General features: G+C 34.7%; 2 protein-coding genes across 4 annotated transcripts in view; one reads left to right on the forward strand and one right to left on the reverse strand.

The window, feature by feature from the left end:
• LOC136033931 (notchless protein homolog 1-like) overlaps positions 1–12,183 on the forward strand; it is a 135,845-nt gene extending 123,662 nt beyond the window's left edge. For both annotated transcript variants that reach the window (XM_065714947.1, XM_065714946.1), the window contains 2 exons: positions 6,036–6,162; positions 12,085–12,183. In XM_065714947.1, the coding sequence (XP_065571019.1) occupies positions 6,036–6,162; positions 12,085–12,097 (140 nt within the window). In that variant the 3' untranslated portion in view covers positions 12,098–12,183. The remainder of the gene's footprint in view (positions 1–6,035; positions 6,163–12,084) is intronic.
• A 1,422-nt stretch (positions 12,184–13,605) lies between these two features.
• The window catches only part of LOC136033933 (carbonic anhydrase 2-like), a 42,518-nt gene continuing 35,157 nt past the window's right edge, over positions 13,606–20,966 (reverse strand). For both annotated transcript variants that reach the window (XM_065714950.1, XM_065714949.1), the window contains 3 exons: positions 20,385–20,490; positions 17,056–17,283; positions 13,606–13,770 (listed from right to left, as the gene is read on the reverse strand). In XM_065714950.1, coding sequence (XP_065571022.1) covers positions 13,666–13,770; positions 17,056–17,283; positions 20,385–20,490 — 439 coding nt within the window. In that variant the 3' untranslated portion in view covers positions 13,606–13,665. The remainder of the gene's footprint in view (positions 13,771–17,055; positions 17,284–20,384; positions 20,491–20,966) is intronic.

Genomic DNA, 20,966 nt, shown 5'->3' on the forward strand with positions numbered 1-20,966 from the left:
TCATTTATATGGACTTAAAACAAAAGAGGACTGAGGATCGATCCTTGGGGCATACCAAATTTCACAGTAGTGTTGTTCTTCGGGTCGTCACCAATGTAGATGCACCTATTTTGAGGGTAAGATTCAAACCATTGAAGGGCTATCCCTCTCACTCCAATATGTTGCAGCTTTCCCAGTAAGATTGTATGATCCATACGATCAGATGCTTTCTTGATGTCAATCAATATAGCAGCTGGCAGAAGACCTGAGTCAAGTGCCCTGTTGATGAATAAGCTTAAAAATGCCAGAGCGTCTTTTATTGAATGACCATGTCCTAAGCCGAACTGACGACTATTAAAAAAATCCTTTTTTCGAGAAACTGGTAAAGTAGTCTTGGCAAGGGTTTTTCTAAAATTTTTGAAAAAATAGATAATATTGATATGGGTCGGAAGTTCGATGGATCATCCTGAGGGCCAACTTTATGCAGAGGGATTAGTCTTGCTTTTTTTTAGTATCGAAGGAAAAACACCACTTCTTAGAGACAGTTTTATCAAATAAGTTAATGGCTCTAGGATAGAAGGGAGGACTACTTTCACGGCTTTAGTGTGTATCCAGTCAAATCACAATTATCTCTACTTCAGTTGATGTCACAGGAATTATTGCCATTGATTTGGTGCATGCTGAGCCAAGGTAATGCTTGTAGGGTTTCAGGGGACTTCTCGCAGAATTAAATGTTATTCCTCCTATCCCTGCGAAAAATATACTGAGTTTTTTTGCAACATGAGTGGGTTCCGTAACAGCCTTTCCGTTGACAAAAAGTCCGGAAGGCAATTCTGCTCTCTTGTCATTTGGTCGCAAAATCGAATTAAATGACCTTCCAGACTTTTCGTCCATCTTTACCACTTTCCGATATTTTGTTATTTACATAATCTCTTTTTGCTTTCCTCAGAACTGAATGAAGGTATTTCTTATACGTCTCATATCTCTCTAGGTTTTTTCGGTTCTGGTAGTTTTTGTAATTTACCCATAACTTGTTTTTTTTTTATTTATGGACACGAGTAAGCTTTCGGTAACCCATGGACATATTGGTGTATTTTTTCTTCCAGGGTTTCTTGCTTTCTCTTTAAAACAGCATGTTTTATATGCAGCTACAAACGCATTGTGGAAAATTTCAAAACTTACGTTCACATCTTCATTTTCTAGAATACTGTTTCAAGAAACTTTTTTTTAACTCATCATTTAACAGTTTAAGATTCTCCTCTTTAAGATTGTGAATAGAAATTAATTTTTAAAAAAGTTTCTCTGAAAAAAAATAAAACCAGAGAAATACCGATTTTCACTCCTTCATGTTTATCGTATCTTTTTCGTTTTTCCTTTTTTGTGGCTTGATTTTACGTACTGATTCTAGCCCTTCATTTCGAAAAAGTTTGATATGCCTGCTATTGATTATAGTTCTTGTTTAAGTGGCATAACCACTTCTCCAGGCCAATGCGGAAAGGGGAATTTGCCCCTAGCATTTATTCTCTTTGGTGGGGGACCTCGTAACATAACTCTTTGGTGGATAAAATAGTAGCCATTTTGTTCCTAGGAAGCAAATGCACTTCTGAAAACGGGAGATGCTACTTTCTAGGGTAAACAGTGGTTTTGCGGGTAAAATTTCTTTGATATTTTGTACAAAGTAGTACAAACTGTCAGGAATAAGGTCAAATATGAAGTCTTGAAAACCCCCCGAAATTGTCATTCACCAAGCTCAACTGCTTGTCTGGGAAATGCTAAGGAAAGCTTGTCTGGATTGGTTACCCTAATTCATTTGGCCCAAAAATTAAATTAAGCCTCTTTATGCGAAGCGGCATGGAAGTGGAATTGTAGATTTTTTTTTTTTTTAGCTCAATGCAAATGTTTAGTATCTAAGATAAAATTTAGTTTCAGAATCGAAAAAAAGCAAATAATCTATGGATTAACGACGCTTTTTGACCGCATAAATGAAAAAATTTAGTCCTTTTAAAAAAGCTTCTTATTGTTCTAGCTAAACGACCCTTGTGTTTCACCTTGTGTTTGTGACCTTGAGTTTTTCTTATAGAATTGGAACAGAAAGTCAAACTTTAGCGTAAAGAGTGGGGTATTAAGGAGAGGGAAAACCTCATTGATACAGGATAATTTCTGTTTGTTTAAGTTTTAATGTTGCTCCTCACTCGCAGTAGAAAAAATTTGTTTGTTTTTGTTTTGTTTTTTCTATTTCTGATAGTTTTTTAATAATGTCAGGAAATCCAGCTCCCTCTCTACGGAAAGATCCTCAAGACAATTCAATCCTGATGAAAATTTACCCTAGAATCCATGGAAGATTCCCTCCGTGGAAAATCTTCCATCAGAAAATTCACCCCCCCCCCGAAAATGTCTGTAAACTTCTAATAACAAGTTTTATACGGAAACGATGGGCAAATTTCATAACTTAATACCTTTCCCCAGGATCTGTGGGGGGGGGGGTCTTGTTATTTCCAAAGGTATAATTTATTGGACCTTTCAACTATGCTGAACAATACGGCTATCTCAAAACTTATATCGGGCATCTTAGGGAAAACAATGGGTGTGAGAGAGTAGGGGGGTAAATGCCGTCTAATCTTTTTGGTCGCTTAAAAAGGACACTAGGACTTTTAGTTTCCATTTGAATGAGTTTTCTACCGATATTTAGGACCATTGGTTCTATACGATCACCCCTAACAAACAAACCAACAAATAAACACGCATCCGTGGTCATTCTTTTGGCAATAAATGCAAAACTCCATATTTTTAAGATGGGAGCTTGAAACCTCTACATCAGGATTCGCTGATGCGCTGAATTTGATGGTGTGATTTTCTTAAAAATTTCTTGACATTTAGGGGGTGTTTCTCTCCTTTTTTTGAAAGTCAGGCAAACTTTCTCAGACTCGTAGTTTTTGATGGGTAAGACTAAACCTGATGAATCTCATATATTCGGAATCAGCATAATAAGCCAACTTCTTTGATACATCTATTGATATCGAAATTCCGTATTTGAGAGTTTCTATTACTTTTGAGCCTTGTATCTGCTTACGTGCAGTTCGTTACCATGAGCTGTTTGAAAGGCCCTTGTGTTAGTCCTGTGCCAGCTGGGATCGAACCCCAGCCCTCGTATTGTCAAACAGAGATTAGTCGACTGTGCTACAATAGGCAAAATACTGCATAATTAGTTTTAGCTAAAGCTCCTTGAATTGGAGAGAAATAAAATTGGCACTATTTGTCCAATTATAATATGTGACAAAGCTGTTGAGCTTAATTCTTAATATTGACTGGAGGTACTATATTCTTTTTGTTAGCGTTGCGAAAATAGACAATATTCATTTCACAGGTTGTCATTCTTAGCTATTGAAATAATCAGGATCCCTCCCCTCCATCCTACCCCTGTATGTGGGCTATCTCTGAAGATATGTGGCCTTCCTGTGTATGATTCTATAAAATTCATAAAAGAAATTAAGTGAAGGAAATACGTTCTTTAAAAAAAAATGGGATTATTATCCAACTGCACCTGGTAAAAAAAATAAAAATAAAAAAACGAAAAATATGAAATACCAAAACGGTTAATGAAATACCGAAAGAACTGATAAACTTTGTTTTAAAAACTTTGATTAAATTCTCCTTGTAGAATTGCTAATATATTTATATTATGTTTGAAATATATTATGCAACATATTTAAGAATATGCTGTTAGGTGCTATGACAATAAATGGAAGTTACAGAAAGCCTAACACCTATGATACCGCTGAGATCATCAAAACTGGCCTAAAATCTTTGATGATCACCTGGGAGACGACCGAATCAGGAGCTTAGACTACGATGAATTGAGAGGTAGTGTTGCCCTTTGAAATAGGTATCATTCGATATTATGTCGATCTCAGTCAACAAGAAAGGCGGTGGATGCAGTAAAGATTTAAAAAGTAGATAGCCAAGGCTCAGACTGTTTTTTCACAGTTGAAAAAAGCTTGTAAGAACAGGAAGATAAGTGCGCATCAATATTAGAATATTGAAATCTACAGTGGCTAAAGGGGTCAAGATTGGCTCTGAAACGTGGGTGCACCGAAAAACGGTGGAGGATTTGCTTGATATTTTCCATAGAAATAGCCTACGGATTGTTTTGGGTACCCAATTGACTGACCGTATCTCAAATAGTAAGATTTACGGAAAATATGAGTCAATCCCTCTGTCTAGGGCTATAGTGGGAGAAAGGTTGAGATGGCTAGGGCACATTCTGCTAATGAAGGATGGCAGATTGCCAAAAATCGTCCTTGTTAGGGAACCTTCTAGGGCCAAACAAAGATTCGAGGGCAAGTTGCCCCCTAACGGAGTGGGAGGATGTCGTAAGGAAATATTTAAGGGAAGTGGGAAATTCTTCGGAGGGTGTAGAAAAAAATATAGTGGTAACATTGAATTCCTTTAATACATGGTCTTCTTGTAACTATCTGGCTTAACACTTATCAAAAAGCTGAGCTCATGTTTTTTGGTAGCTTAAAACTTGATAAGATAAGATTAAAGGGACTAAGTTGTGGTAAAAATAGGATAAAAAGGGTTAGGTTATTTAGGTACCTTGGGATGATTATAGATGAGATGTTGTCTTTTCGCAAACACTCTGATTATTTGAGTCTGAAGCTTGCTCTTAATTTGGGATGCCTTTATTAATTGAATCACGTGCTTTGTTTTTCCATTCTTGAAATCTTGTATCGTTCCCTTATTGAATCCTATCTTAAATATTGTCTTACAATCAACACGTTTGTAAGTGAAATACGGTTGTAAGTCTAGGAGGTTGTAAGTAAACCTCGGTACGTTTGTGGTTCACTTACAACCCCTGCAGATAATCCAGAATGATTGAATTTTTTTCTCTAGCCCTTCCGCCTATAACGTCTATCAGTATCCCGTTCCCTCTTTTTATTTCTGGATATTCTTAATCTAAAACAATTAAAAGAATTACAAACGGGAATTACAAACATTCAATCTCCAAAAATTATTTCCATGATAAGGCTATTTCCAGAGTTCCCATTTCTCTGTCCATGATCGGTTCAAGAAGCTTCATCTTGCTCTCCTTAATTCGGAAAGGGCTATATTTTCATTACGGTACCAGATCCTCTATATCAGATCCCTTTTAGTTCTTTTTCTGACTTGTATTTGTTTAAGTTTAGTTTAACCAGTTTTTATCTTTTTAATTGACTTTTTACTGTTTAATTATTAACTCATAAATGATTATTCATTATGATTTTCATTTTCATTGTTATTTTTTGCATTTTTGCCAGTTTTAGTGAAACCTTATGATTTGTCGATTTTTAATTCTGAATTCGGCCCTTTGGGGGCTTTTACGTTCTCCTCTTCCTCTCCTTAACTCGGAAAGGGCTACATTTTCATTACGGTACCAGATCCCCTATATCTTCCTTGTCGAGATGTGGGGAATTCTAACGAATGTTATATTCATTTTTAATCTTGGCTTAGCTTATACTCGCGCTGGGTTTGCCTCTACTTTTTTTCTCCATTATTTCGTCTTCTTCTGTTTTGTTCCCTTTTGCTACTTGTTTCCTTGATCTCTTGCGATTTCTTGGCAGAATATGTATTACTTTGAAGTGGTAATCTTATCTTTATGTTGGATCTATTAAGCTAACACATCGACCTCTGCTCTCTGTTAGCTAAAGTAGAAATTTGTTATAACTACTATATTAATAAAAATGTTCTTTGGCTTAGACAGGGATGTTGAATTCACATGTATGGTTTTTATCTCTTTTATTTCCTTTTCGCAGACATTTCTCTCTTTTTCTGTGTTTTATAACTTTCCGACCAAGTTATTTTTTGAGTCTATATAGCAGAATAAATACTAGATTCCGACAAAAATCCAACTTGGTGGAAGGAGAAAATCACTAGAAATAGAAAATAAATCTCAAAAATTACAGAAAACATCACTAGGAAGGTCATGCTAGTTGGTTCTGAGGGCTGTATCACACTTTTTGTCAATATAGTAGTTTGATTTTGCTTTATCTCTGCTAATTTTTGGTTTTAATTTATAGTATGGAGTTTAAAAACAAAGAAAATAGAACTAGACCTACCTGGTCATGCAGATGAAATTTATGCAGTCGATTGGTCACCGGATGGTCAACGAGTCGTCAGTGGTGGAAAAGACAAAGTCATTAAAATGTGAGTACTCGTTTTCTAGCTAGCTGACGGCCTCCCTCCGTCATTTGTCAAGGTGAATCCGACCTCCCTCCTCCCAAAAATTTTCCACCCCACTTCTCTTTCTCAGCACCTTCTTGCCTTCTCATCTCCTCCTTTGCTCTCTATCAAAATCCTCCCAGTGCGACTCCTTCTTACCCTATCTCCACGAAATCCTACCTCCAGCCCATTTGTTTTATCCCTCGTGCCTACCCTGTCAACGTGACTCAGGTCTGAGAATTTTTGCATTTAAAAATCGCCTCATAATAATTTTCAATTGTTCTCACTTCCTGTCAACTGGAAACAAGTTGTATCTTCCTCATCATGCTTCGTCCATATCCTTGCCCCTCCCCCTACCTCCAGACCAAGATAAATCCTTCTCTTACCCTTTTTCTCCAAAGCATCATAATATAAAATTAAAGCCCCACCCAGACAATTTTCAGACTCATCAAGTCTCCCTGTCGCGAATCCCCAATCGGTTTGTTTTTCATAAACTTTTAGTTATTAATGCTGAAAATCTTAATTTTGGATAGCTTACCGAGCTCGAGGTGCTTTCAGAATCGAATCTAATAGATATTATAGCTATTACTGAAGTACAGTGACCCATGGTCACTACGCCTGACAAATTATTCAGAGTTTATTAAACTCCGTCCCTCAGACCACCCACTCGGAAAAAAAAAGGTAACGGTGTTTCGTTCTTTACCAAGAGCAAACCTTTACACAAAGGTTATTCGAGACCCTAGTTTCTCCGAGTATGATGAAGTCCTCTGGCTAAGTATTAAACCAAAAGTTACTCCGTCGTCCATTTGATATTATTGCAGCAGCTGTTTCCTACTACTCCCCAAATCAAAATATCGATTCAAAACTTAAATTCATCCAGCAGTTGCAGACAAGTGCTGACTTTGTTTTATCTAAGTACCCTAATGGTGGCCTTTTTTTACTTGGCGATGCCAACGACCTTGAAATGGATTCTTTTTGCTCCTCACTTAAAGTAAAGCAAATTGTTAAAATACCAACGACTCGGGGAAATACCATTCTTGATGGTATTTTAACTAATATTTATAATTTTTACAGCCCTCCCTTAGCTTTAGGTGGGGGTTATCATCTTTCAATTCTTTTATCCTCTTCCTCAAATCTTAAGCATTCTTTCTCAATAAGTTATGGCAGTTATCGCCCTATTCAAATTCTGGTCTTGATTCTTTTGGTATAGGGGTGAATATTGAAGATTGGTCTAATGTTTATAGTTTTAAAAATACTGACTTGTTATTGATAAATATTGGGAAACAAAAGTAATTTGTTTCTCAGAAAAAAGATTTAAAAGGTGCTCCAGTGATAAACCTTTTATTAACCAAACTATAAAAACACTAATTAGAACCAAATTGAAGCCTTTCAAAAATTGAAAACTAGATGGAGGCAATAAACTAAGAAAATCAATTAAAAGAGAAATACGTAAATTGGCACGATCTTACTACAAAAAATAAGGTCAAAGAATTGTTCACTAATAAACCAAAAAATTAGTATTCCGAGGTTAAAAAGCTGTGTGGCAGGAGGATTGAGCAGCTTAACTTCAACCTACCCGAGCCCCCTGATGCTGCTGCCAATAATCTAAATAAATTCTTCGCTTCCATTGTCCAGAGCCTCCCAGCATTGTCTGACCAATTACCAACAGGAAAAAAGATAGAAAAAAGAATGGAACTAAAAAAAAAAACAAGTGTATGTCCTTCGGATATCCCGTTTCTTCTTATTATTGCCTTCGATGACTTCAAGGATTCCTTGCAGATTGGCTAAAGGAAAAAATCGTACCTCTTACTGACCTGAGGCAGTGCGGGAACCTAAAATCCACTTCTACTTCCCACTACCTCTTTTCTCTTACTGACCACATCGGGGAAATCCTCGAAAATCCTAATTCCTGACTAAATTTAATTTTCATTGACCTTCAGGAAGCATTTGACCTTGTTAACCACAATATTTTAATTGAGAAACTTGTTAGCGAGTTCAATATTGATTCCTTACTGGTGAAATTGGTATCCTCAATTTAATCGGAGATGAAGCCTTGGACTTAGACATGACAATACACTCCTCAAAGTCCATGATAATGCCAATTTCTCCTTGCCCTTTTTTCTTTACCCTATCCCACCTGAATTTTCTGTGTCCTCATTTAAACTACTTGGCGTCACAATTTCTCCAAATTTAAAGTGGAATATCAACGTTAAAGACACCATCCATAGAGCTAATGTGTCTATCGCCCTCCTTAAGCTCGTAAATAAATTTAGCGTCCCCCCCTTCCCACTCTTTAAGGATTTACATGTTTTTTGTCCGCCCGCATCTTCAATATCCTTACCCAGTTTGGCACCCTGATATTTCTCGCGAAGAATCAGAAAAAGTTGAATTAATCCAAAAAAGCGCCTTGCGAATAATTTTCAAAGAAGGCAAGGTGCAATGCTCTCTGCTTCCAAAAAAAAAAGCTAGTTTAGAAACCCTTGAACGAAGGAGGGTTTCGTTGTGCCTCTGTTTTGCAAAAAAAGCAATAACAAACCCTCGGATGGCAAGTATTCTCCCCTAGCGTCACTCCCCATTCAGATTACGGCCGTCTCGAGCTGTCTCTGAGCCCATCCCTATTTTGTTCCCCATTCTCTGCGTTTCTTCCAAATACGAAAAAACTTTTGTCTCCTTCATCACAGAAAAAATAAATAAAATACCCCACTAATTTCTCCCTTTTCTCTCTCTTTTTTTATTGGCTGATGGTGCTACACAGCTTCTTGTACTTATTTGCTTGCCCCCCCCCCCCTCTATTTTTAGCTTCCCTTTTATATTTTATATATTTTGTATTTCGTTCTCTTTTTTATTTACTTATTTTTATGTGTTTATTCACTTATGTTTGTCCACCCTTTTATATATATATATATATATATATATATATATATATATATATATATATATATATATATATATCGTTCTTTTTTGTATTTATTCGCTTATTTTGCCCCATTCCCCTTTTTTTAATGTCCCTTTTAGTTCTTTTTCTGACTTGTATTTGTTTAAGTTTAGTTTAACCGGTTTTTATCTTTTTAGTTGACTTTTTACTGTTTAATTATTGACTCATAAATGATTATTCATTATAATTTTCATTTTTCGTTGTTGTTTTTTGCATTTTTGCCAGTTTTAGTGAAACCATATGATTTGTCGATTTTGAATTCTGAATTCGGCCCTTTGGGGGCTTGTAATAGAGATTTTTTTAAATGAATATCTTATATATTATATTATGTGTTACGTTCTCCTACCCTATTCGGAGGCGGTCTGCTCTTTGTTTGGTCCTAGATGGCTCCCAGACAAGGGCGATTTTTGCAATATTTGTTTTCTGCAAAGAAGTGTTCACATTGGCCTAAAAAATCTAAGTTAGGTTATATGCGTTATGTAGGGTTACGAAAACTCTTTTACGCCAGTAGGACGTACCTTTTCATATAACATCCTATTCAACTCAACGAGTAAACCAAAATGTTATGAATAAAAACCAAAATCTGTAAACATACAAACCTAATAAACCATAATTGGAATACTACCTTTGGAGAAAAAGACGGAGTATTTTTAAATTACATATTCCTATTATTATAATAATTATTATATTTTTATCATACTAATGATTAGCTCATAATCTATCCTTTTAATTTGTGTCTACTGTTCCAGTAGAAAGTAATTTGTTGATATACATACGTTGTGGAAAGGGAATACGTATTGTCCCATATGTATAGGGAGTAGGTACTGTTCTTATGACCGTTTGACATGGTAGGGATATTCAGCTCTCAGAATGGAATTCTTCGGATAAGGCAAATTTCAGGCTTTTATATTGGAGATAAGGAGAGGCATTTTCCCTAGGTTTAGCTTCAGCTCAGTTTCGTCTATCTTACCCCCTCCCTCCGAAGTGCACCATTAATTCACAAATTTGCACTTAGGCGGGAAAGGGCTATGAGTTTGGATAGCCCTTTTTCGTTATTAATTTTAACAATCTTCAGCATAAACTTTTGTATTTAGTTGTTTATATTGTTATTTTTTATTTGGTAATGGATTTTAGCTTTTTATTTAAAAAAAGGATAATGTGAATCGTCGCTTTGTGTAAAATAGAGTTTAAGTCTACTTTCTAAGTTTCTAAGCCAGTTATAATTAAGTTATAATTACGTTAAAAAAACGTTAAATTACGTTGACTTGAGGGTATGAAAAGTTTTTGGTAGAAAGGCCGTGCTTTCGTGCGCTGTAATTTTGATAATTTTGAATCCTTTATTGTGCCAAATTTTGAATTTTGCCCGTGAGTTTTGAATCTCTTGCCCTGAAATCATGCCTTCATTCCAGGTTAATGACATGTTTTGATTAGCATGTAGTGTTTATCTTCGATGTCTTTTTGGTTGGAGTTATTTTCAAAGTCTTTAAATAAAAACCCTTTGTCCCCTTCGTTACAGAAAAAAAAATTAAATAAAATATCCCACTAGTTTTCCTCTTTTATTATTTGGCACTGGTGCTACCTATGATTTTTTTTTTTTATTTTACTTTATATGAGTTTAATATTTTTTTTTCAATTGAGCTTTACCACTTTTTATCTTTTTAACTTCCTATGAAGTTACCCAGTTTAATTGTTGACTACAAGGGGTTTTTCATTCTGATATTTTTTGTTTTGACATTCTTGGTTAGTTTTTTGTGTTTTTTACGATCTCACACGCAAGGTTGGAGAGTCCCCTCTTGAATATCAAGACTTAACGATTTTTATAATTATGAGTTCTGGTAGGTTTTCCTAAAACCCACCTGTGTTAATGTTTATTTGTTTGTTTTTTTTTTTGGCCCCAGAGAAAAATTTATCATGGTTTCCATTTTGAACCGGAATAAGATACTATTAACTAGTTCAGCGTCCACTTCAGCTTATAAAAAGTAAACAGCACCCTGTTCTTAGTATTTGGCAACACAAAATGTAGTTTTGGTAGTGAAAAATAAGATTTAATAATGAGCAAACTTGGAATGATTATTGCGAGGCAGAGTACCCAAGATTTTTCATTTTCTGCATGGTTCCCTTTTTGGTAAACTTAATAACATCTACGCCATTGCTAAAAACTTAGAACAATATAATTCTTATATGTTTTTAGATGTTTCATGTTTGAGAAGACGAAGAGTAATGAATACTTCTTTTAAAATAAATATTTCAAATTGAGCAGAAATTTTTTATATATAAAGCAAAATTTTATATACAATTTTATATTTAAATTATATATATATATATATATATATATATATATATATATATATATATATATATATATATATATATATATATATATGTGTGTATATATATATATATATATATATATATATATATATATATATATATATATATATATATATATATATGTGTGTATATATATATATATATATATATATATATATATATATATATATATATATATATATATATATATATATATATATATATATATATATATATATATATATATATATATATATATGTTTGCCACTCTCCCGACGTACTATCAAATATATTGGACAACTTTCCAATATATTTACCACTAGCAAAATTAATGGAAAATTTTCTATTATAATTGCAAATCCGAGCGTGATTAACAGTGGATAACCTGAAAGAACCTCAACACAACTATTTCATTTTTATTCATATATATATATATATATATATATATATATATATATATATATATATATATATATATATATATATATATATATATATATATATATATATATATATATATATATATATATATATATATATATATATCCATTCCTATGTATTGGTCGAAGTAAACCATGGAAACTTGTACGTTTTGTTTTTCTCTTAGTTTATCTGTTCTAGCTTCTATTTTTCAGCCAGGTAATCAATTATTTATCTTTTAGATGGCGACACTAAGCCCGGCTCTGAAGTTTCAAGTGAATTTTGACCTTTTTTATAAATCAGTTTATATTTAATGATCGAAGTAAACCCTTTGAAACTTTCGTGTATTTTTTTTCACTCAGTTGTGTTGGTTCTGCTCTAAGAAGATGCAAATGCGCTGCCGATTAGTTATTTTTACCCAAAATATCTTGAATTGCGATTACCGTCGGCGCTAAAGCCTCTTTTTTCTTATAAATTTCTCACGTTGTTGACAGCGCTGCCTTAGTACTTTCATCAATACTCAGGCTTGTCACATAAACAAAGCAGACGAATTGAAGTCGTGGATTAACCACTAGCAGAATTTGTGGCGTAAATATAAGAGGGGAGCAAAAATATATTTGTTGTTTTTTTCACATTTCAATTAACATAACAAAAAAAGCCATGTTCAACGAAAAACACCAAAATGATGGTATTTCTTACAATCTGAGAGGTGCAAAATCTTGGAGGGGGTTAAGCACCCTCCCCCCTACTCCAATTGATACCACTGAACAGGATCTGTCATTGTTTCTGCAATAGTGCTTGGATAAATCTCTGAATTGGCAGACAGCTTGCCTTGTCAGAAAAGAATTTTTTGTGCTCATACTTACAGTTGTACATGGAGCAGGACCAGGCGTTTGTGCTCTGTACTCATGAGCAAGAAAAAAATTGGCTGATTTAAAATTGGACTCGATAAAAAATAAAAAAAATTTGGCTGATAAAAAAGAACTCGCACGTGGAAAAAAGAATGCGCATTTGCTCTGAGAAGATTTTACTGTTTTGAATAAAAAGTTGCAAAATTTGCATGAAACCTTATTGAGAAAATATTACAATCGGCCAATCCAAATCAACCAATCAGAATTTGTTTTGCCAGAAGTTGGCATATATTTATTCCGCTAAGCAAGGCTGTGTAGAAACGATAATTATCATTAGACCCCACTGCCTTTTCATTTACAGATAAAATTAAATGGAAGTATATAAAAAGTGGGTGATACTTTTAAATAGGACATTGAATTGATAAATATATTAATAAAAGCTCGAAAATTTCGGTTTCACGTCAGTAAATTCGTATTATGGGAACAAAATTCCATTTAGGCACGTACATGGGAAGTTTTTGGGAGGAGTGTGCCGATAATACATGATATTTTGATTTAAAATCAATGATTTTATTTGATAACAGAATAGTCGATTGTAAAACAAGAAATGCGGAAAAATTCAAGAACAGGATTTCAGGGGGTTTGCGCCCCGCAGTGGTGGTTCTGGCCTCTCTTACACCCTGGCCTCTCTTACACCCCTGAACCTTTTTAAAAGGTTCACCTATTAGATATACATTTTTATTTCATTAGCTAACATCTTCCTAGATATAAAAAAAAAATGAACTGGGTTTACCCGGGGTTTTTCAGTGGTATACGTCTTTTTTAAGTCTTTATGAACATAAAAGTGAACTTCCGATAAGCATACCTCCGAGAAACACTCCTCATATTTTTTCAAAATCTACGATAGTCAGATTAAATACAAATATATAATTCTAAACGTGTCTCCTTAAGAAATAAAAATACGGTATAAACTTAAAAACTTCGCAAAATTTCTCTTCCATATAGTCTTTGTAATGGCCGGAAATTCCCAGACATTGGATGATTTTCGTGGTCCAGTAGCCTTCTGAACTGATCAATCTAAAATTAAAAATAAGTGCAAATTATCTAGCAGTAAAGATACAGGCTGGTGGCTTGTCTTAGCTGGCAAGCAATGGTAATAAGGATCTTCACTTTTAGGCTATAATGTGAATAAGCTTAATAGCACTAATAACGCTTAACTAGGACACTGTTCAATTTTTCTTGTTCACCTTAATGTAGGGGGAACATATTGTCACAGGTTGGGCATTGGTGTTGGTCCAAACTTAGGGTAAGGTGTGGCATTTGCTGATCTTATATCAACTAACAAGCACACCAATGAAGGAAAGTAAAATTTGGTCGCTTTTAATCGTCTTACATATGAACTAAGACAAGACAAAATGTGTGTTGTTCTATCCCGATAACCCTTATTGAGCCAGCTAAGACTTCAGCTTGAAAAGTCTGTGAAAAAATCTGGGATGGTTCCAACTTTTTGATTCAATCTTGGATTGTTGATTTTGATTCAAATTGCCAGACTAGAACCAAAAATAACTATAAAATCCTTCAGCACTTGCAAACCGGAAGTTGTTTGTTTTTTTACTGTTTTTGAACATATTATCAGTTCTTAACCCTTTTGGAGCTTAGTGGATTGATTCTCATCTTGGCAATACGGGGCCCGGGGTGCAATTCCCTCTGTCTCAAGATTTGGCGACAGACTTGTTACCTGACCCTATAAAAAGACCCAGAAACTACGCCGTGGATTTGATGCCTTATATGCCATCAGTGGCTGTGGCCGATTCAAGATTCCTTTAATATGAATTAAATAAAAAAATAAGTTGTCCCCTCCTCAACGCCTGGCTCTTTACGCTAAAGTTTGACTCTTTCTCACAGCTTTATTTTTTTAAACAATAAAAAACTTTAGCCTAAATAGCCAGGCGTTGAGGAGGGGACAAGCCCTTTAATATACGGAATAATTTCTGTTCGTTTTGAGTTTTTATGTCGCTCCTTGCTTGCAGTTGAAAAAACTTGTTTTCCTATATTTAATTTCTGAACGTTTTTGAATTAATGCATGTTTTGATTTTGGCTCACCGCGCATGAATAATTAAAACAAAGTTTTCATATTAATTTTTTTTTCGATAGGAGCTTGAAACTTCTACAGTAGGATTCTCCGATACGCTGAATCTGATGATGCGATTTTCGTTAAGATTCAATGACTTTTAGAGGGTGGTTCCCCCTATTTTGTAAAATAAGATAAATTTTCTCAAGCTCATAACTTATGATGGGTAAAGCTAAACTTGATAAAACTTATATATTTACAATCAAAATAAAAATGCGATTCTTTTAATGTAACTATAGGTATTAAAATTCCGTTTTTTAGAGTTTCGGTTACTATTGAGCCGGGTAACTCCTTACTATAGTTCGTTACCGCGGGAGAATTTTTCTTCCCAAACTGGGCGTGCATATTCAAGCAGAAGCCGTACATAACACGTGAACGCAAGTAGCAATTGTTTTATAGAATACCAGAATCGACGCTATGGGGTTATGGATTGCAGCGACTAGTTGCCCTTTAAAGGTTCTATATCCTTTGTCCTACATCTGTACCGGTAACTACTATCACTTACGGCGATCAGCTGCCATGATCAATAGTAGTTAACTGTGGAAACTGAGGTAAAAATGTTTACAAATTTGAAACGTCGAAACAACTGTAGTATGCTTCGGTTGAAACATTGGAAGGATAGAACAGTCCCTGTGTGGTCCTAGATACAATTGCAGTTCCAAGTAATCACAATTAGCTGGAGTAACAGTCACAAGTTTTTGCAATCGCAAGTAGTCACAAACGCAAGCAGTCATAGTCGTAAATAGTTGCACTGGTAATTGTAGTAGTTGTAATAGTAGTAGCATTGGTAGTAGAAGTAGTAGTAGCTGTAGTGGCCCTAAAATATTTAATTTAATACTCCTAGCTGTTCCTGTGATGTTGCTGATACGCCTTTTTGACAACCTGCATGCATATAGTGCGTTTTGATTTTTTGTTCTACATACACCCAAACATCCCCTGAAAGTTTTAGCTTAATATCCTTAGCCATTTTAGATATGTAGATTATACGCCCTTTTTTCCTGTATGCAAATAGTGTGTTAAGAGTCTTATATAGACGGCTGGTTTCGAAAATGGCCTTCTAATAGCGGGAGAGAATACAGACTACTTGATTTAAATCAACACTCCTCTCGACATTCACTGATAGCTTCACATGAATACATTTGGCCTTTTTGGACGCTATGGGCCAAACAAATACTATTCGTAAAAAATTAGTGAATTGCATAACTTACGGCCCTTACCCCAAACGCTTTGGAGGGGTTTTCATTCTCAGAGGCATAGCTATTGGTCCTTTAAACTATCTTTAATAAAAAAAAATTATCTCAAACTTATGATCGGATTTCTTTGCGGAAAAGAGGGACGAGGAGAGGAGGCTGGTTTTTCCTTCAATCACTTTTTACTCTTAAAAAAGGCACTAGAACTTTCAGTTTCCAATCGAATGAGCTCCAACTGAGGTTTTGAAAAAACTCCTTCCTTACTTAGTGCCTAGGTGAAAAAAATATAAATAAATGAAATAAATAATACATAGATCACACTTCACTCTTTATTTAGGTAGCGCTATTGCGCTGCCCATGAAATATTTACTTAGTTACTCCGTAACGTAAACAGCCTACTCATCTTGTGTTTATTTTCAGAATTTCTTAAGCAAAATATTGATCTTATGTCCAAATTTTTCCATATTCGCTTGGCTATTACATTATTTCGATTTATTTACTTCTTATCTTACAGATTTTTTTTTTTTAAGTTGGCCTTCAAAAATCACAAGCGCAAATTATAGAAATTAACCTAATATCACATCAATTGGAAACATGTGTGAAGTATGATTTAATTATATGCCAAGTTTTTTTTGGGGGGGGGGGGGACTTCACCTGCCAAGTAAATTTAGCTATACATCCAGGAAGTACCCCATCCCCCCTCCCAGGAGTAGGAAGAAGTACTAGAAAATTGAGAGCGAATGTATTATTTTTTCTATTGTTTAGTAAATGACGACTTATACCTATTGACGACATGACTGCCTGTCCATGGATTATTCTTTATGGTTGATTGTGTGTGGCTATGCTGTTTGACCTATGTGATTGTATGGATGAGTAGGGTTAAGGCCTCATTCAAGTACTGGTCTATATTAATCACTAATTTAGGAAAACAGTCTTCCTTTTCTCCTTCTGTCTCTTTTTTTTTTTTTGTGTTTGTGCTGTTGCATTGGTGATTTTTCTTTTCATGATATCTTTTATTAATAATGTCAATGATGATAATACCTGATCTTCTGACATTGTGATTGGCTCCGAAAATATCGTCCAAAATACAGCTTGATTGCAGCCCGGTGTGGTTAGGGAGCCATGATATCTATAAAAATTCTTGTCTATGGGAAGGAAATCTGCTAAGACGAAGCTATCACCAGGTAATGTTACTGCTGAGTTGGAAGAGATTAACTGCTCTAAATTTGACAACATCTTCTCAAATACCTGATTGGCCTCATCTGATATCTGCAATACAATAGAATACAATGCAATCCAATACAATTGCATCAAAATGATCAACACAAGAGATTTAAAAAATTGAGTCGTATTACACAGATTTACAAAAATGTGGATAAACGAGTTATCATATCGGTTTGTTCGATATCGTAAATATATATTCGATATGGCATTCGATACAATCGCATTGTATCGTTTTGCTTTAACCGAAAGTCACGTTTTTGCTTTCTAATTCTTGTAGAAAGAGCTTGATTGGGTAGAACATCACGGTGCTGGTTTTTAGAGAGCCGAAACGTTCCTTAACTTGGTTTGTATTCTGCAGAGGGTTTTCGACGCTTTTTCAAGTATTGATATCAATAGGGGATTTTGACACAATAATAGCGTAGGTTGACTTTGACGGGGCTTAAGTTTTGATTAAGCTTTGAAGTTGACGTTATTTTTGGAATATAGCGAAAAATTCTAATTGAAAAATTTTACTTCTAACAGGACTCGATTCATTTAGTGGCGTAATAGATCATTCGTAGATCATAAGATAACAAAACCAGATGAAATCGTATTACTGGTTGTTTTCTACAGACCAGTTTAGATCACCGCACTTAATTGCTTTATAGATTGTTGCTAGTTTTAATGCGAAAATCAGTGAGTATTTCAAAAAATCGTGCTGTTGTTGTGTGCCACGCTCTTATTTTTAACGGGACCCGATTTGTTTAGTGGCGTGTTAGATCAATCGCAGATCACTCGTAATAAGATCACTCGCAATAAAACTTGATGCAAATACCTATTAACACGCATTTTACTGGTTTAGAAATTGTTGCTAGTTTTAGCGCGAAAACCAGTGAGTATTTCAATAAATCCTGCTGTTTTTATGCGCCACGCTTTTATTATTCACAGGACCCGATTCGTTTAGCGACGCATTAAATCAGTCGCAGATCGCTCGTAATTTTACTCGTAATAAGATCATTCGTAATCAAGCTTGATGCAAATGCCTATTATCACGCATTTTACCGGTTTAAAAATTGTTGCTAGTTTTAACGCGAAAACCAGTGAGTATTTTAAAAAATCATGCTATTTTTATGTGTCATAATCTTTTAACAGGATCCGAATCGTTTATTGGAGTATTAAATCAGTCGCAGATCACTCGTAATTTAACTCGTAATAAGATCACTCGTAGTAAAACTTGATGCAAATACTTAATAACACGCATTTTACCGGTTTAGAAATCGTTGCCAGTTTTAACAGAAAATAACAGTGAGGATTTCAGAATAATTATTCTGTTTATGCGGCACCTGCTTACTGCTATTGCTAAATGTCAAAGTTCAGAAACATCTCGTCACATTAGCAGATGTAAATAAGTTACACTTTTTCGGTGTTACAAAATGGTGTATTACACTGATAAAAAAAAGTTACCACCTCAGTTTGTTAAATTATGAGAAATCTTGGTGTAGAATTGCTTTTGTGTTGCCCAATGTTATGATGTTGCATCTTGGGAATTTCTAATTCCTAGATTTGGCCCATTGTAACCGAAGGTCTAAAAATACATTTTGAACAAAAAATATCTATTGAGAAAAAAAAATCGCCATTTGAAGTTGATTCAGGAGTGGTAACCATTATTTTGATCAGTCTTAATAGTAAAAGCTTATTCCGGAAACGAATTTATGGCAAAAGCGATTTATAAATCCACTCATGGACTCAAATCGATTGAAAGTACAACTAACAATTTATATCTTTGATGAAGATGTACAAAGTACCATTAAAAGCTATAAACTTTTTGACAAGGAATTGTGGGCCAGAATATCTCGATTGATTTATGAATATTTTCCTTTTGGATTTAGCAGTTGATGTTCCATGTTCGACCCAAATAAAATAAAACACCAGAGAAATCAATGAAAGGTATTAAGAAAGGAAAAATATGTACAAAAGAAGTGAGACGAGGTGAAGTGTTAGAAGTTTAGAAACAATAGAGACAAAGATTTTACAATGCCCATTTACACAGGCATTAATAGATGAACATTTTAATGGAAACATATTTCGTTAAAACTGGAACCTGAAACCCCATCGACATTGAATACTGGTCGAAATGAAAAGAGCCCCTCTGGAATCATCAGGGTTAAAGTGCAGTCTCCCCTCCCTCTTCTCTTGAACAGAAATGAAAATCATTTCTTTGCAAAGGGAGTTCTATTCTTTTGTATTTTTTCCCCAGGAAAGATCGTATCGAACAAGTAGTCGTGGGAAAGGGCTTACTAGGACAGAAAGAGCATCAAGTTATCTTTTTAAATAATAACAGAGATGGCGTTTTCTGTCATTTTGTGAAACAAATCATCAATTTTTGTCCCTCAGAGGTTCAAATGGCCAAAAACGGGAAGTTTTCTGTTATGTTCAATCAATTTACTATGGTTTAACCCCCCCCCTCCCCTCCCCCTAAAAAAAGACGCTTTGCTCCACATCTTGAAAAGTGATAGCAATAAATATGTTTTCTGTAAATACCAAAGAATACAAGTTCTACGATACCTATTCGATTTGTCATGGTCTAAAACCCTGAACAGGAGGTTTTGAGCCTCCATTTAGAAAAACAGTTGTTAAGTATGACGTGAATGCTGCAATTGGCTCCATTTTTATTTATAAATTTTCAGCAGATAATAAAAGAATGCTGCCGTTGTTAACTATTTTTTTATATATCGTCAAGAGCATTTAAGTAACAAAAAGAGTCCGAGCCACATCTAAGTGGCGTTTTCTGCCATTTGTGAATAAAAACATTAATTTTTACCTAAAGATGGTAAACATGCCGGGGAACGCAAATTCTAAGGTGGCCGATCCAATTTCATGGTTTGAAACCCTCAACTGGAAATTTTGAGGCCCCCTTCCTGAAAAGCAAGCAAAATCCTGAAATCAGATTATTATCATGTTTTTTATTATAAATTACAGTGCCAGTGGTCTATTATGAGTCATTATATACAACCTTTCTAGATCTGAATTTCTTTCAACTTCAGAAAGTGGCTTAACTTTTTACCACAAGATAAAACTTTCGCTTAAGAATCAGCAAGATCCTTTAAAAACTACCCCGAAAATATTATTGCTTAATTAAATGTAAGTTAGAAAAAAAATCACCCTACCTCAACAAAAACTGCTAAAACCTCAAGACCATCTCTGTGGGACACTGCTTTTGGGACTGATCCATACTTTTTATTATAATGTACTAAATGAATCTCCATTGGATACCTGAAATATAAGTAAATTTTTATACTTTAAAATACTAAACCTTATCCACATAATTTTATTTTCAAATAATACGTTGTAACGTACTATAGGTAGAGAATGATGTGTGTCCATAGTAATTGAAACTCTAAAAAACAAAGCTTTTTTTTCATTACACGTAACTTTTACTTAAATTTCACTTTCAAGTATGTCCTAGATTTAAGGTCATTCAACACTAGATTCAGACTGGCAGGGTGGATCCAGGGGGACCACGATTTTCTGACGTCCTCATTTGTTTTTTTCCTCTTTGTTTGCCCCTTTTTTGAACAAACTTGTTAATTCGGACAGTTATTGGCACCCTTGTAACATTGCCTCCACTCCAAGGTTTTGCTCTAAATCTTCTTTTGTAGACTGGCACATTAACCCGGGATAAGTGAAAACTTCTCAGTCTATTAACAAGCCTTAATCTATGCATAAAATATTATTTTATTTTGTATTAT

Source organism: Artemia franciscana, chromosome 12, assembly GCF_032884065.1.
Source record: "Artemia franciscana chromosome 12, ASM3288406v1, whole genome shotgun sequence".
NCBI lineage: Eukaryota > Metazoa > Arthropoda > Branchiopoda > Anostraca > Artemiidae > Artemia > Artemia franciscana.